The sequence below is a fragment of the Orcinus orca genome, chromosome 5 (genome assembly GCF_937001465.1).
Source record: "Orcinus orca chromosome 5, mOrcOrc1.1, whole genome shotgun sequence".
Taxonomy (NCBI): domain Eukaryota; kingdom Metazoa; phylum Chordata; class Mammalia; order Artiodactyla; family Delphinidae; genus Orcinus; species Orcinus orca.
Genome location: NC_064563.1, coordinates 137,023,674 through 137,041,436, shown reverse-complemented (window position 1 = coordinate 137,041,436; position 17,763 = coordinate 137,023,674). Strand labels below are relative to the sequence as shown.

The 17,763-nt window shown below is 39.5% G+C and overlaps 1 protein-coding gene across 2 annotated transcripts in view; it reads left to right on the top strand.

The window, feature by feature from the left end:
* The first annotated feature begins 1,244 nt into the window (after window positions 1-1,244).
* The window catches only part of PAXBP1 (PAX3 and PAX7 binding protein 1), a 36,054-nt gene continuing 19,535 nt past the window's right edge, over window positions 1,245-17,763 (top strand). The window contains exons 1-8 of one of the 2 annotated variants that reach the window (XM_033418208.2): window positions 1,245-1,854; window positions 3,295-3,423; window positions 8,171-8,347; window positions 9,906-10,127; window positions 10,656-10,759; window positions 11,894-12,111; window positions 12,614-12,803; window positions 16,371-16,494. In XM_033418208.2, coding sequence (XP_033274099.1) covers window positions 1,512-1,854; window positions 3,295-3,423; window positions 8,171-8,347; window positions 9,906-10,127; window positions 10,656-10,759; window positions 11,894-12,111; window positions 12,614-12,803; window positions 16,371-16,494 — 1,507 coding nt within the window. In that variant the 5' untranslated portion in view covers window positions 1,245-1,511. The remainder of the gene's footprint in view (window positions 1,855-3,294; window positions 3,424-8,170; window positions 8,348-9,905; window positions 10,128-10,655; window positions 10,760-11,893; window positions 12,112-12,613; window positions 12,804-16,370; window positions 16,495-17,763) is intronic. The other variant, XM_004264518.3, reaches the window with a different exon arrangement.

Genomic DNA, 17,763 nt, shown 5'->3' with positions numbered 1-17,763 from the left:
TGGCACAGCTGCTATAAAGAACTTAGAATTAGCCAAATTACAAACGCACATCTTTGGATCTAGCAATTCCACTACTAGTTCATCCTACTAGTGACCATTTTTCGAAGCTTTTCATTGCAGCATTGATTATTACAGCAAGACGGGAAATAACCGTAATACCAATTTTTTAATGGGACTGGTTAAATAGATTATGGTACAGTCTAACCGTGGATCACTATGCAGGTGGGTATTAGAAGAGACAACGTTTTATGAACAGATATGAACTGATCTCCAATTTATGTTAGACTAAAAATGCACTGTTTGTACATTGTGTAAAAAGGGTAATTCATAAAATATACATCTTTTATGTTCATAGAATATCTCTGGAGGGTCATAAGAAACTTTTAACATTGCCGGCAAACTGGAAGGCTTCTAGAGATGGGTGGGCTTTTTTCACTATATGAATGAATGCCCCTTGTTACCTTTTGAATTTTGAGACAAGAAAATTCGCATATATGCACATAAGTGAAGGGCAAGGCCCTACATTTGGTGGCACAATGAGAAAGCAGGTGAGTTCCACTTCAAATACCCGGTTCCGCCCTTGGCAGTTAAGATTGTTACTGTGTGACACAAGTCTGAAATGTGTCACAACCATCTCCAACCCTCAAGTCGATTTTTCCTTCCGTTTGTTTCTGAAACCAGCCAGGTTTCGGAACTGCTAGCAAACCTGGCATTCTTTCGAAAACACCAAAAACACTTTTGCTTTCGTTGTTACAGAGGGAAGGTGGCTAAAATATCAGGCCAAGGAACATTTTATCCTAAATGAGATTCAGTGTTTTTGAAAGTGCTCGATAGCCATAAAGCTGTAGAAATACGAAGTGCTACTCAGTAGAGTTAGTTATAATTATCATACCACACCTCAATGCAGTCTCGAGAGTAACATCCTACCCGCTGGATTGCACTTTCCCTCGCCAAACCTGGCTCCTCCCCTCCTCCCTCCCCTCCTCCCTCCCCTCCTCCCTCCCCTCCTCCCTCCCCTCCTCCCTCCCCTCCTCCCTCCCCTCCTCCCTCCCCTCCTCCCTCCCCTCCTCCCTCCCCTCCTCCCTCCCCTCCTCCTCCTTCTCTATTTGCCCCTCCCTGCGCTTGGCGGGAGGTTTCCTCGCGTGACTACGTAAGTGCAGAAGGCGCACTGCAGCTCCCTGGGCTGAGGGACAGCAGGGTTTACTCTGTCCTCTAATCTCTATGATCCTCTTTGTGACCCGTCGGATAGCACCAAAGTCTCAGAGTTCCATGCCGATAATCCTCCACGCCGACAGAGGACAGTGCAAACAGCTGATGTTCTCGCGAGAGGCGCGGAGTTCTCCCCAAGTACTGAGAGCGGGAGCGCAAGCGCGCTCAGGGGTGCACTGTCGCTGGAGGGAAGACGCGACTCGGCTGAAGCTTGGGGGGAGCGCGCGTGCGCCTTCGCGAGTTCTGCGCTGCCGGGGCCGCGGTGTGAGTGCCGGTGGGAGACAGACGTGCGGGCCGCGGGAATGTTCCGAAAGGCCCGGCGAGTGAACGTGCGTAAGCGGAATGACTCGGAGGAGGAGGAGCGAGAACGCGATGAGGAGCAGGAGCCGCCGCCGTTGCTGCCGCCGCCGGGCACCGGCGAAGAGCCGGGCCCCGGCGGCGGCGACAGGGCCCCCGGGGGGGAGCCGCTGCTGGGCCCGGGGCTGCCTCCGCCTTCCGCGCTGACCTCGGGCCCCGGGATTGAAGCCGGGGGCTGCTTCCCGGGAGGCGCGGAGCCCGGCAACGGGCTGAAGCCGCGCAAGAGGCCACGAGAGAACAAAGAGGTGCCCCGGGCCAGCCTGCTCAGCTTCCAGGATGAGGACGAAGGTAACCTTCGCGCTTCGACCTCCCAGATCCCGACATCCCTACCCCGCGCATCCACCTCGAGTCCCCGCATTCCCTGGGCTCCCAGCCTCAGCCCCCGGCAACGGAGCCCCTTCCCGCCCGACCCGCTGCACACTGTCCCCGCCTCCGGCCTTCTGCTCTGGCTGGGGACGTGTTCCCGCGCCGCCACCAGCCTTTTCTTAACTACCGCCTCCTTCTCATCGTCCTCCCGTGCATCTCCTATTCCTGGATCTCAGATCAGTCATTCTGAGTTTTTCAAGTGGAAATTCAGTGTTCCCTGTCCTGCTTCTTTTAACTGGCGGGTGTGTTTTAGGGAGAACTCGAGTCAGGTCCCCAGACTGCTCTTGGCACGTTCTCTGAGCCCTCTGTAGGTCACCGTGCCCACCCCTTTTGCCGTTCTCGTCCTGGTTAGACATCCTTGATCTGGAAGGCCGGGTGTGTAAGGAGTACTCGGTCTGGGAACAGACGCCCGGAGTTGAAGCTCTGGTTCTGAGTCACCTGGGGCCAGTCCCTTGCGATCGCGGAGCCTCAGTTTACCCATAAAAGTAAACAGGGGTACAGATGTGCGGCCTTCCTCGCATTGACATTTGGACAATGAAGAGAGGCAGTGTAATGGTATTTCAGGGCAGTTTATCCAGTCTGGTGTGAGGGGCCAGGCTGCAGTGGATTTAGATTTCTGATCGTAAATGAGCCTTAAATCTTAAACCGTTTTACCTCCCGAATTGTTGAGTGTGTGTTTATATAACCCAATTAAGTCCATGTTATGAAGCATCTCGGCGCGGGATGCTTTCTTGTTTCCAGTAATAGGCAGTTTCTCTTTGGCTTTCCTGTTGTTTTTTATCTTAAGTTTGAGAGGAATACAGCCACATTTTTGTTTTTAATGATACAGGGACAATTTGGCAAAGTGTTTGCGTTTGACTTTTAAAATTTTCAAATCAAGGATGATGGATACGTCATCAAAACTTATTTTTGAAAAGTGATTAGCTCTCAGCTTAGTCTTGAAATAACAGTATGTCAGTTTGTGATGAATATAGAGTTACTCGGAGTTGACAGCTCTGTAAACTAGCACCTTTTGATTTTGGATGTTTTGTTTCGGATACCTTAATAATATGATAATCAGGTGCTTTTTCGATGACTTTTTCTTCCTCCTGCAATAGATGATTCAAGGAAGACAGTAGGACACAGGACAATTTTTTGCAGTTACATGTGTTTTGCCTTTTAAAAAGTCTCAAATTGGCATTATTCCAGATTAACCTATGAAGTTGACTCAGTTTTTGAGAACCTATTACAGATTTGAAATAATTTCAAGTTATGTAATGATTTGGCGTGTATGAGTATGTATTTGGAAGAATTTGCAAGTTAGAATGGAAAACACTGTCTGAAAATGGTTACTACAGACTTCGTTTAATTTCTTTTTTTAAGAAAGTGAAGAAGTTTTCAAAGTGAAGAAATCAAGTTATAGCAAAAAGATAGTAAAATTGCTTAAGAAAGAATATAAAGAAGATCTTGAAAAATCGAAGATTAAGACAGAAATCAACTCATCAGCTGACAGTAAGTACCAAACGAATATGATTCTTTTGAAATGACAAAATGAAACTGTTTCTCACAGGGTTTGAATGGATTTGGTATATATAGTGAACTTGTTCAGTTGACTTTGTCGTTGTCAGGGGTACAAATTGAGTAACGATACAGTTCTTTTGTTTAATTATAAGACAATTGCATTGTAAATGCATTTTTTAAAAAGACAGAACTGTTGCCACAGGAATGTTTCTGCTGCAATGACTAAATTGTCTCCCAATTTTCCTACTAGTGTTCCAATTGCTGTTGAACAGAGAAGGGAGGTTTTGCACTTAAACCTGAGATACAGGTTTATTCCTATTTGAAGGAGTACTGTGCAAATTCCCGTACTTGTATTTTGTAGAGACAAGCTTTCGATTCCTTTGGTGTTATTTACACAGTTGGTTTAATTCTTAGAGAACTTTTAGGAATGCCCTAAGTCTAATGTTGACAATACTCCCATTCAGCAGCCTCATCAGCTACACAGATGAAGACTCCTCAGTGTGTGGCCCCTGCCTGCGTTGTACAGACATCTCTCATGTCCTCTCACAATCTAAGTTAAAATTTTTAAGCAGTTATTTGTCCTTAGGAAAGTGGTTCCATTATAATATGCTAATATGAGTTATTCTCACTGCAAGTGCTTTAGGGAAGTATTTTTATTTTATGGAATTAAAGGTAGAATTATTATTTCCCAGTTCTCCGCTATATGCTTAATGTGGAAAAGTATGTCCTTATATCTCAAATTTGCAATCTTATTTTGGAGACAGCATCACTTAAATGTATAACTGGACCCAGTATTTGGCAAAGTGTCCGGTGAAGTTTAACTACATTTTTTTTTAGAGGTGGGTGAAGGAATGCTTCCTAGATAAAGTGGAATTTGAAGCCGGCTTTTTGATAATTTAAATACCAAAGGCTAGGGGAGGTATGGGGATATTAAAGATTAATGTGACCTAGGCTGTTTTGGAAAAGAGCAAGTATGCCTGACAGGCCAAAGTAGACGATTTGTGGAGGAAGCGGAGGTTTAGGGTGAAAGGCACGTTGCTGACAGAATGTGAAGGATGTTTACTATCTAGTAAGGGATTTAGGGTTGCTGTTTCAGCGGCCTGCAAGATGCCGACATGATGAATGCCTTTTGAAATCTTAACCTGGTGTTAGCATGCAGCATGGATTGGCACAGGGAGAGATCGGAGGCTTAAAGCAGTTGAAATGCAAGGGCCAGCTTTAATCCATTAGTAGTGGGTTTAAAAAGGTCTCAGCTGAGCAAGACGGAGGCTTTTCCTGACTCAGTGGGAAATTGTGGATGAGTTAAAAATGTTTGCTGTGGGTGTGGGAAAAGAAATCGTAAAAGATGATTTGAGAAGTATTGCAAGGGAAGAATTGGTAGACCTAAGGTATGAGTCAGCTATTGGATTTAAAAGAAATAGTCAGATTTGAGCTTTTGTGCCAGGTGACTGAGATAATAATTATGTATGATATACAGAAATAGGGAATGCAGGTGGGAGGAGGAGGGTTTTTAGGGGAACTGATTATTTTTGACTCTAGGAAGCTGCTTCATATTTTCCAGATCTCTTGAGAACCAACTGTGTACGATGAAATCGAACAAGGAAGGTCAGGAAAAGTGAGAACTGAGAAAGGACCATTTACTGTTGGGTTAAGAAATTGAAGCAAGTACAAGGTTTTTGAAGCCACCTTCTGTGACCTCTTCTATCTTCTACTTTCATATAACGGATTTCCTACTCACCCAATAACTCAATTAATGTCCTCCCCAAAGGTGGAGCCTCTGTGTTATATAGGTCGTCATCTCTGAAGTGATGGCGCTCTGTAGCTCTTCTCATTCATCAAATCACAATCCCAGGCTTTTCCTACCCCAGCCCTCCTTAGACAGGCAGAGGTGCATTAACTTGAAAACAAGGGTCGTATCAGTCTACTTTTGTGATATTCCTAAAATAATGAGTTTACCTTTAAACTTGAATTTGAGTGGAAATGGCCAGTGAAGATTTGGAGATGTAGATTTAGGTATGGTGCTCATTGAGGTGATCATTAAAACCAGAGTAAATGGAGTTGATGAGGGAGTAGCATAAAGGAAAAATTCCTGAGGACCAAAGACTTCTACCTGTAATAAGCATACACATAGAGAAGAGGGTTTACTGAAGAGATAAAAAGAATCATAAAGTCCAAAGGAGAAAAGATAGGAAAGTTTCAAGATGATGACTGTCAGTTGTGTGAAATAGTATCAGAAAGGTCAGGAAAAGTAAGGGCTGAGGAAGGGCTATTGGCAGGGTTGCTGTGTTCTTTTCCGGAGGAGGGCATCTGGCAAAAGAGGCTAGTTTACTTGCCAAGCTCTGTGCCTGTTTGGAGGAAGGAACATCTTTTACTAAATTGCTCAGTGATACTGTATGAATTAGCTGTGGCTGCAGCCTTTGGGTTAGTTGGTGAGCTTGGAATGGGAGAAATCAAAGGCTGTTTGCCAGGATTGAGGCATGGAAATTGGTGAGGAAGGGGTGGGTAGCAGGTCTGCACTGCTGCTTTGGGAAGTTTGGCAGAGGGAGAAGGAAAGGACGGTAGAGAAACAATTGGGATCAAGTAGAAGTTCTTTTGCTAAAGAGAAGCCTGTGTGTCTTTGTAGACAGAAGAAAGGAGAGGGAGAGCCTGACCCCCACCTCCTTTCAGATTATGTTAAACTCTGACTCTGTCCAAATGAGTTCACTTCCATTTTCAAATTTGGAGCAATCATAATTTCAGTTTATATATTCTTAATAATATTATGACCAAGAATTTTATCGCATTAATTTTTCAGTGTAGTTTGTTGTTTAAAATCATGTAATCATCCAAATGATACATAGTTACACTACTATTAACTAGACTTCCATGTATCAGTGTTTATTTCCTTGTGTTAAATGTATACTTATAAATAAAACAGCTGCAAACCTAAAAGAAGAAATCATTCAAAGTAGAGAGAATATTTGTGACAGCAAGTTTCTTAAAGTAGCAGTCAAAGAAATTGAGGCACAAGAGGAGCCTAGAAAAGGTTAGTTAGCATCTCTTTTTATAAAGCTGTCTGAAAGGATAATATATGACCAAGTCACAAAAATTCACCTGTCAGCCATGTTTTGGACTTGTATTTGCTCAGTCACAAGCAAATACTTATCAACTTATTGAAACACTGAATCTTTTGAAGTCTGCAGAAATCTTTATCTGGGCATATCTGATCTAGTAAACCTTCTTGTAGTTCTGTTTTGTCTATAAAAGCCATTGAGGTAGTGTAGATTGAGAGCAGAAGGAAATGGGTAGTTCTTGACTATATCTATCTTTATACATCTGATTAAACTGAGTTTGAAAATCTCATAGCCTTAGAAGTCACTTCAGAGGGAGTCTGTGGCTAACGAGGTAGGATGGTAAATTTAAAAAACTAAAGAGCCTTAAAGCAGAATGACCTAAATCTTCTCAGTAAAGCTGGGGGGTGGGGGGAGTCATTATCCCCAGCACTCTTCTTTAGGGAAGTAGAATATGGTTTGAGAAGAGCTAAGAACTTTTGAAGCAGTTTTGGGGAGGGAGGGGAGCATGCTAGGGAAACAACAGAAGTTTATCTTTCATATTTAGAATGAACTTTTGTTTTACTCTTCCATTATATTCATGGTGCCTCTTGTGTGCATTGCCAGGTTCAGTACTTCAAGGTGAAAAACACTGATTTTCTGAGCTTTGCCTGGGAAGGGTGTAATAGGACTATTTAGTTATAAGTAAAGTAAACCGTTTGGTGTGAAGTAAACCACTGTAACAGTCTTGAAACTGGCCTCGGGAATGGCCTGAGAACTAGAGCGCTCTCTCCTCTGTCCACGTGGCCAAGTACGGCTACTCCGCAACTCCCTTCCTAGTTTGCATGTGGTTTTTAGTGCCACCTAGTCTCTGACTTGTCTCTGTGTCCCAATTCCAGATTGCCAGAAAAATCAAGTTTAGTCACACACCCACTCTTAAACGCTCATTCATGGCAATGGGGTCAGGGGCTTACACAGTGTAAATGTGACTTTTGGGTCTCGACCCTTCAGATGATGGGTGACAAATGGCTGTGAACTAAGATGATACCCCGTAAAGTGTTCATTACAGAGAGGCTTATCTGGTCTGTAATCTTTGTTCTTGATAGAAAGCTGCCTCAAGTGGGCTTAGAGTTTAACGAAATACTGACATGTAAAGTGAAATAATGCTTCCAAGAGGTTTGAACAGTTACCTATGAGAGTTTAGAGGGAGAAACAGTTAGTTGATAAACTAGTAAAATTTTGATAAAATTAAAGGTAGCGAGCTTCCCTGGTGGCGCAGTGGTTGAGAGTCTGCCTGCCGATGCAGGGGACCCGGGTTCGTGCCCCGGTCCGGGAGGATCCCACGTGCCGCGGAGCGGCTGGGCCCCGTCAGCCATGGCCGCTGAGCCTGCGCGTCTGGAGCCTGTGCTCCACAACGGGAGAGGCCACAACAGTGAGAGACCCGCGTACCGCAAAAAAAAAAAAAAAAAAAAAAATTAAAGGTAGCGATTGGGCAGGCCTCATGCATCCCTGCGTCCCCTGTATTGTTGTTACCTCCCAATTGTGTTTATTGTGATTATTCATTTTCACACATCAGTGGTTTTAGTTTTTTATAAACAATTAAAATAGTTCAAGCTTTAATGAATTGAGCCCATAATTGCATTAGAAGTGACTCCTTAATTTATGGATCTTGTTTTAGATATATTTTATTACTTTTTTCAAAAATGTAGGCGAACCTCCTTTGGACAAAACAGGTCATGTTAAGGACACCAGTCAAGAAGATGGAGTTATCATCAGTGAACACGGGGAAGATGAAATGGATATGGAAAGCGAGAAGGAGGAAGAAAAGCCAAAGGCTGCCGGAGCCTTTTCAAATGCTTTATCTTCTTTGAATGTTCTCCGTCCAGGTGTGTACTTGCAAATTCTCCTTAGAACTGAAGTAAGCCCTCAAGAATGAGCTGTCTGTAAAGATGGTCGTTAGGAAGGAGTTAGCAAAGTGGTGTTTCTTATGACATCCCTCTTTGAAGCCAGGTTGTTTCATTTTGCAAATACAGAAAGTAAGAAAACGAGAAACTTCCCAACTTTCCAAGTTCATTCTCAGACAGGCAGTTTTATTATCAAAGCAAATGTAGGGCTTCAAGTAAATGGTACTAAAGTCCTTTTTTTATGTATTTCAGATTAAGATTTTAACATTTTTAAGAACTGCTACCAAAGGCAAAATTGCTGCTAGTTTTATGTTCACACTTTTTTTTTCTTTAACTTTTTTATGGAAATAATTTGTAGATATATTCACTGGCTAATCAGCTTTTGAATAAATAAATTGCTTAGTAGCCAAATTTAAATTATGAAGAGTAACCATTTAATTCATTATAAAATCTAAAAATACTTATTCTGTGGGAATTCCCTAGCGCTTTCACTGCTGTGGGCCGGGGTTCAATCCCTGGTCGGGGAACTAATATCCCACAGGCTGCGCAGGGAGGCCAAAAAATAATAATAAATTTAAAAAAAATAAAATTCTTACTCTGGGTTTGTAAAGTTGTGAAAAGTTATGTATATAGTTCTAGTAGCATTCTAATTGGTACAGTCTATATGGGAAGCAGTTGGACAGTATGAATCAGTAGATTTCAAATGTTCTTAGTCTTTGACCCTGTAATTCCATAGCGAGAAATTTATCCAAGGAAATAATGTTTTTATTGCAACGTTATTTGCAATGAGCAACATTTAGAAAATGTCTAGCAGGAGAGGAATGGCTTAGTAAGTTAAGGTGCATTTACATGATGGGATATTATATAGTTGTTTAAATAACAATTTGAAGAGTAGCAAGGCATTAATTTTTACTGTAGGTGAAAATGTCAATTAATTTGATTATGTAGTAGATTATGCTTTATTGAGTGAATGTTGTAAACCACTAAAAATTATGTTTATGCAAAACAACATGGGAAAAAGCTTATGTTTTAATATGAAGAAAAAATTAGATACAGAATTATATATTCAGTGTGCTTACAGGTCAACTGAAAACTATTTGCAAGAGAAATATACTATAAATCTAATAGTGTTTTTTAGGGTGTAAGATTGTATACCTTTTTTGTTTTTATTTGTTTTCTGGTTTAGTAATAAATGTGATTTTATTGCTTTCGTTTACTTCTTAAAAATGAAAAAATATACCATTAAAATAAAACTGCTTTGGTGGATTTTCCCTTCCCCCCCTTCCTGTACATATTGCCATTATACATATTTCTTAGTTTCCCTAGCGACTTTTACTTTCATTTACACTAAAGTAAAAATAAATCAGTTGTTTTGCAGGCACAGTTTGGGAAGGGGGCCGGGGATGCCAGCAGATAACATTAGAACATCACTGTGACAAGGTTGTCTTGACGAGATTCACTTATCTTTCATATTTTCAAGAAAATAGAAACTTTATTCCCTAATATTGCATAGTTTATAATCCTCACCATTTGTTTCCAGGAGAAATTCCAGATGCAGCTTTTATACACGCTGCAAGGAAAAAGCGTCAGATGGCCCGGGAATTGGGAGATTTCACTCCTCACGATAGTGAGCCTGGTAAAGGCCGCCTTGTTAGAGAAGATGAGAATGATGCCAGTGACGACGAAGACGATGATGAGAAACGCCGGATAGTTTTTTCTGTGAAAGAAAAATCACAAAGACAGAAAATTGCGGAGGAAATAGGTAACTTGATTTAATGGGACAGTAAGCCTGTTTCATTGCTATTAAATATAATTTGATACTACCATCAAATAAAAAGTACCTATACTTATTTAACTATGTTTAATGGTAGAGAACTGTTCTTGCTTGGGTGTAAGTGTCTTATTGGAAGTTTTTGAAAAGTGTAGCATGATTTTGGTAGCTAGTGTTTGTTGAGCACTGTGTGACCAGTATTGTGCTAAGCACGTAACATACATAAATATATGTAATTGGCTCTTCATTCTTAGGAGGCATTAGGTTTTCAGAGGTTAGGAAACCCATCTGAGGTTTTAATTGTTACATTGATACTGCCTTTTGCTTAAGGTATGCTGTGTGTTAAAACAAGCAAAAGCAGAAGTATCAAATGCAGGAGAGATCATAATAGACATTTTAACTTTAGTAAGATTGAGTTAATGCCAATAGTTTTGCTCGATTTTTGTGAAATATCATGGTAGCATCTCTTCCCTCGCTGTTTTTTTTTGGAATTATTTACTTTGCTGCTTATGGCTATAGGCATTGAGGGGAGTGATGATGATGCTTTAGTAACTGGAGAACAAGATGAAGAGCTCAGCCGATGGGAACAGGAGCAGATAAGAAAAGGAATTAATATCCCTCAGGTAAGAACCAAAGAATTAAACTTCAAAAATTAAAAAAAAAGAAATTAAAAAAAATTTTAGCTTATTTTGTTAAAGTAAAAACATATTGCACATTGAACTGATCCTTTGTCATTCATTCAAGTAACATAATGAGGAAAATTATATAAAGTTATGTATCCAGTAAGCTGTTAGAAGAAACTATATTATATTTTGCCTTTTACCATCCAAATGATGGAAGAATTTCTGGTTTCTTAGGTAACTGTTTCTCTAACTGGTCCTTCAGCCGGCAGCATCAGCATCGTATGGAAGCTTGTTAGAAATGCAAATTCTCACCCTCGCGAGTGAGACCTAGTGAATGAGAAACCCTGGGGGTGGGGCCCTGCCATCTGTTTAACAAGTCCTCTGGGTGATTCTGTTGCTCCTAAAGTTTGGAAACCACTGTATAGATAAGGTGTTTCTTTCCTATAGAGCTCATTTTTTTCTGACTTTAAAAATTATTTTGGGGCTTCCCTGGTGGCGCAGTGGTTGAGAGCCTGCCTGCCGATGCAGGGGACACGGGTTCGTGCCCCGGTCCGGGAAGATCCCACGTGCCGCGGAGCGGCTGGGCCCCTGAGCCATGGCCACTGAGCCTGCGCGTCTGGAGCCTGTGCTCCGCAACGGGAGGGGCCGCAGCAGTGAGAGGCCCGCGTACCGCCAAAAAAAAAAAAAAAAAAAAAAAATTATTTTGTAGAAGATGGATTTCTCAGGAATGCAAAAATCTTATTGTAGATGAAAAATATCTTCCTCGATAGTTGTAACAATTTATTTTATAGAAGTAAGTAGTACAGTGGAAATACCACATAAAATTTTTTTTGTTGCTCGTGTTTTGACACAATTTAATGTCCCTAACTCTAAACTTCTTTGTTATTGTTTTCCCGAAAGTTACTAGAAATGAATCCAGTAATCGCATAGGAATTAGAAATGAATCCAGCCCTACTTTTATCTGATTTTGAGGAGCTCTGCAATTACTTATTTTAGTTACATACTATTTGGAAAATGGGTATAGTTTTTATTGTTAGTGGTTTTTTTGTTTGTTTGTTTAACACTAAAGGCATGGGATTTTTCTTTTCATAGTTTCAGCAACTAGTTTTAATACACATCCCATTTCTTTTCTAGGTTCAAGCAAGTCAGCCCACTGAAGTGAACATGTACTACCAGAACACTTACCAGACAATGCCTTACGGTTCATCCTATGGCATTCCTTATAGTTACACAGCCTACGGATCATCCGATGCCAAATCTCAAAAAACAGATAATACAGTCCCTTTCAAAACTCCCAGTAATGAGATGACTCCCGTTACTATTGATTTGGTAAAGAAACAGCTTAAAGACAGGTAGGGCAGATCAACTTCTTAAAGACCTGTCCTCTAGCTTTCCGTTCCCTCAGGCAACATGTAGTCTGGGGTAGCAGATGCAGAATATCGGCAAAGAAGATTCACTGGCCTGTCTTCAAAAGCTAAACAGAAGATGACTTCATACTTTGTTCTGCTACCTTCTTGGATTACTTCTGTGGAAGCCTCGAAAAGTTTTTAAAAATACCACTCCGTGATCTTGTTGAAGACAGTTTGCACCTCTTGGACTCTGAAAAAGTGTAGTCAAGATATGGGGGGAAAAACAAAACAGTGAGATTTTGGTTAGCCCACCAAATAACTTTATGTGAAGTCTGTAAACTGCCGTTTTTTTGAGGAAAAGAGCAGTACAGATGAAAAGATCCACTCCAAGCATTTTTATATTCTAATAGTGGAACTAAATGCATTATTATAAATATTGCAAGAGTCCTGACAGCATAGACTTTCAGATGTAAATGTGTTATATTTATCCTTTTCTGTTCTTAAGGTTGGACTCCATGAAAGAACTGCACAAAACAAATCGACAGCAGCATGAGAAACATCTGCAAAGCCGAGTGGACTCCACCAGGGCTATTGAAAGATTAGAAGGGTCTTCTGGGGGTATTGGTGAACGGTATAAATTTTTGCAAGAAATGCGAGGGTATGTCCAAGACTTGCTTGAGTGTTTCAGTGAAAAGGTAAGAATGCAAAAATATTAATCTCTTTGAATAAGGCAAAATTAAGGAGGTCTAGATTTCTGTATTTCTCAGAAAATATCCACTGAATTCAACTTTAGAAGTGATGAAAAGTCATGCTTCATTTTCTCCACTTCATTAACAACCTTCTATCTTGGGGTAATCTAGTGCCTTGTAGAAAACAAAAAAAGATAATTCAAAGCATATTTAAATAAGACTTTGGCAAATCCTGCCTTAATTTAATGGTAGATTATTGGCCTGTCCTGAATTATTAAAATATAAGGGACTCATGAAATTTTCTTTTTTATGGTTCAGATCTAAACTTGCCTTTAAACTGTTTCTACAAGTAATTCCAAATATGCATAAAGTTGTAATATTTTATTAGCTTTTTTTTACCCTAGATAAAGTTGATTGCCATTGCTGCTAATAGCTTTCATCTAAATAAGCCTGTGCTTTATCCATTTCAGAAACCATTCATTGGCCATAATTTCTGTTAAGGTCTCATTTCTTCCAAGTTCATTTTTTTTAGTATGACAGTCAGTTGGCACAATTATTTGCATCCTATTGTACCATTTGTTTGCATTTTTTGTTAGCTGCCCGCGGAATCCTTTTCTCAAACAGCCTTTTAATTGATTTTTCTTTAAGATAAATGTTATTGTTTGATGCATTGGTTTATAGGCATCTGTGGACTTCACAGCCTTTTCTTTAAAAAAAAGTAAAATCATGGTGCTTTTGAATATCCTGTCTCTATAAACTTGCAAGTGATACAGGATTAGAAGGCACATTTTCTGTTATTCTTGGCCATATGAATTAGCATAGAATCGGTAAGCATACGGTATTTTAACTTTTTATTATCTCCGTTGATTACTTCAGTATCTTAAGGCCAAAGGCTGGCTAAAGAACAGTGCCAAACTGTGTCTTCCAAATGGATCTTAATGGTTCCAGCCAGTCTGTCAGATCCACCAAGTCTTCTCTGAAGGATTCATGTTCTTGTCCTTATCACCTGATTTCTGGAGAAGCAGCTACATTCTAAGCTATGATATCCCTTGTGGCAGATCTGTGGCTTAGGGTGACAAATACAGGGGTGAGAAAGAAACATAGGTTTGACTGCAGAGGGGCTGGAGTCAAGAGAAGTGGACATAAATGTCGGACCTGGCAGTTGTGTCCTTCCTACTAATAAAGCCCGTATGAGCCCGGGGGACATGGTGCCGAGAGCAGGTCTAATAACCTTTTGTGACTAGAGAAAGGATCTCTGTCTTAAACCATACTTTGTAAGTGAGATTTGTCCCCGTGGAGCTTTTTCTTGAAGTATCTGGGTCTTTGCTTTGGAACTTACTTGAGTAAACTTACACGCTTGTAATTGCAAACTGAACTCTTAAAAAATATCGACAGTAATATGATCAACTAGATTGTACCATTCTTGAGAGTTAAAGAGACTAGTAGAATATCTAGTTCATATAGTTTTCAATTGCTTACTATTTTAAAAACACTTAGTGTACTTTATCTCTCCTTGATTACCCTGTTCCTAGGGAAGTATCCCTCAGACTGTGCTGATAGGTTTTTACAGAGTCACTTAGATAAATGTTTATGGAGCAGATCTTAAACGTATCTATTATATAGTGACTACAGTTTAATTAAAAGAGAAGTAGATAATTCCCTTTTAAAGATGAGTATTTCATTTTGACAGTTTCATATGCATTTGATTTTATTGAGTCTGCTGCTGAGTTAATAATGTCATAAGTTGTCATTTTGGAAATACTGAGGAATAATTGGATAGATTTGAATATTCATTCCAGTTATACTATAAAAATATTGTTTCAGGGTAAGACCATCAAAATAGAAACACTCTTTTGTTTTTTTCTCTTTTGTTATAAAAGTTCAAGTGGTTTTGAACTTAGATTTTTAATTATTTTGCAGATTATTTTAACTTTACATTGTTTTGTTTTTCTGCAGTCATCTTCCTTCTGTGTTCTTTGTCTTAAATTTGGCCTTGAAATAATGATAGTCAATAACAATTTCCAGTTTGGAGAGGGTAAAGAAATTGTCATGGTGCACTCTTGAGATAAATTAGTATTGTTAAGAAACATGAATGAGAGCCGAAAATGTGTTTTAGGGCTTTTATTCTCAGTAGAATTTTCTCTGGGCTTTGTTAAAAGGCATTTTAATTACCTAAACAGGAAAATCACGTTATCGGAATTTTAACTATAAATTGAGTAATTAAGGTTCTGTCTGATGCAACCTCAGGCGTGCAGCTCTTATAGTAGAGGAGTGTTAATAATCTCCAGGACTAAAGGAATGCATAGGTACATTTGTCTTTAGTCCTGCACAGTTTGAAAAAATGAGGGGGTAGGTACGTGTAAGTCACAATAATATGACAGTAATTGCTTCAAAAATCGATTCTAGTTAATTTTAGAGTCTGTGGGCTCAGCTCATATCACCAAGATAAATCAGTGCAGATTTGGGGACATTGTTGCCCATGGTGTGGCATATTAAAGAATAAAATAACTCCATCAGTTTGACCTTTCTGTGAACATTGGCTGCTTTTGCAATGGGATCATGCAAGTGTATAAAATTGCTTTTATTACAGACATCTTTGTATTCCACCTGCCTTTTTTTATTTTCCATTTACAGTCTGTTCAGTTCAGGACGCTGCTATAACACTTGGTGCCAGTGTTCCCAAACTCTAATGTGTTTTTTCATTTGCACTAACCATCAGGAAACTAGAATTTCTGGTTTCCTCAGGTATGTGTAGTGGTTGTTAGCGTTTGTGAGAGTTTCATAGCATTTGGTTATAGCATAGGTATTTATAAAGAGAACATTTTCTGGTTTTTCCTTTTAAGTTAGGTCTCATTCCGTAAGCTTTTTGTATTCCATATGAACCAAGTGAATGCTTAGCTGTGGCTATTAACCTGGAAAAATTTGTTGACTTTGTAAACTGACAATTTATGCAAAGAATTTTGTTATTTTACTTACAAATATGGAGAAATTTAAACATTTGATAGGAAGAGAAGAACTTTCTGAGTTTTAGATAGATTGATTTTAGACAGGTTAGTGGTAGCTAGAAATTTTATTCACCATATTAATTAATGTGAATGAATGCAGTTCACGTTTTAAATGTGTAATAAAGCCATAAAGGTGCCATTGCATCTTTTGGTATTACACGGCAATAATGGTTTATTTTAAACTACAGAAATTGGCAAGGGAGATCATGCTGCTAGAAAGTTAAAAATGGACTTTTAAAAAGGACTTTCAAGTACTTTATTCTAAAAGAAGCACTAAAATTTCTGACAATTCTTTACTCGCTCTCTTTACTAATGTTAAAGTGTTTAACCTAACCAAACTTTTGCTCCAATAACTAGGCACTGGACATTATAGCTCCATATACGGAATAAAAGAAGAAGTGGTGTTTCCCAGAAATCATAAAACTGAATTACTATTTGTGTTTCATTGAGAGTTCATGATTATTCTGTCCAGAGGGTACTTTTTCAGAAATCCGGAAATAATATGGAACCCTCAAATATATAAGCAGCTGAGGAGTTTGGTGTTACGGAGTGTGTTGTATTTTTACAGGTGCCACTGATTAATGAACTTGAATCAGCAATACATCAGCTGTACAAACAGCGAGCTTCCCGCCTTGTCCAAAGACGACAAGATGATATTAAAGATGAATCTTCGGAGTTTTCAAGCCATTCAAGTCAGTCCATCTTGAAGGTTTTTATTATTCATTAAACAACCTTGTTTACTTAGTGCATCCTAATTGAAAATTAGACGTCTCAGAGCATTTTTTCTTTTTAAAGAAACAAATTTCCTTGCTCTTGTGTCAGGTAGATCTAAAATTAGCATGTGCTTGGATTGTGTTTAAGAAAATATAGCTTTGCGAAGGAACTCAAATCATGTACTAATATTCTATCGATCTTATTCTTCTTTGGGCATTCTTTCATTCTTTATAGTAAAGACATCATCAGTATTTTATCTTAAAACCAGTACCTATTTGGCCCTAACTGATTTTCCCCCCATTTTAACACCAATACAAACGCTGTTGTTGATCACAACAAAGGTTTTGAGTTAGGGGCTGGGAAATTCTGTATGGGAGAGGGGGCTTTATTACATAACAAATGGTACAACTCCAAGATGAGGGGAGTTTTGAGCTTCACCCCTTAGATAAAGCAAAATGTTTTGTATTTAAAATTTTTTTGTATTTTCTAGTTTGCCTCATATAGTGGGGTTTTTTTTTAGTAAGTCAGTTGGTGCCTACACTTTTTGAAATTTTAGTGTAAAAATTTGGAGATTTAATTTATATTCCTTTCATTATGATATGTGTTATGGAAAACCAAAATTAATTGGAAACCTCTTATTAAATAGTTGAGCTGAAATTCTTTAACCAGACGTTTTAAACATTTTAATTCTGCTTTTGCATTGCCCTCTTATATTCTTGGGTGCTGTAATAGGAATTTTCCTACGTTGGATTTCTCATGGCTTCTTTTGTCATCTCTTCGGTCCCTATGTCAGCAGTTCTTAAGTGGAAGTGTACATCAGAATTACCCATGATATTAATTTAAAATGCGGATTTCTTGGTCCTGTCCCCAGAGATTCTTGCCAGGTCTTGGATGGTGTCCAGTAATCTGCATATTAAACAACCACCCCAGGTGTTCCAAGTGCAGAGGGCCCTGTTATTCTTTCTGAAAACAATGCTTTGTCATATAGTGTGTCCTCTAAATTAGAGAGACATTGAATCCCTGAGAAAGCATTCTCCTGTGTGCTGGATGGGTTTTGGAGCATCGTAAAGAGGTGGTAACATGGCCGTCAGATGACTCAGACTCAGATGTAAGCCACATGAATGGCTTTGACCTTCTGTTTTTGCCGTACACGTTTAAATTGGATTAGTGCCATTTGGGGCACCTAAATAACTAATGCATCCCGCCCAAATCACTTTTGATCCAGACAGAACCAGATTTCTGGGGCA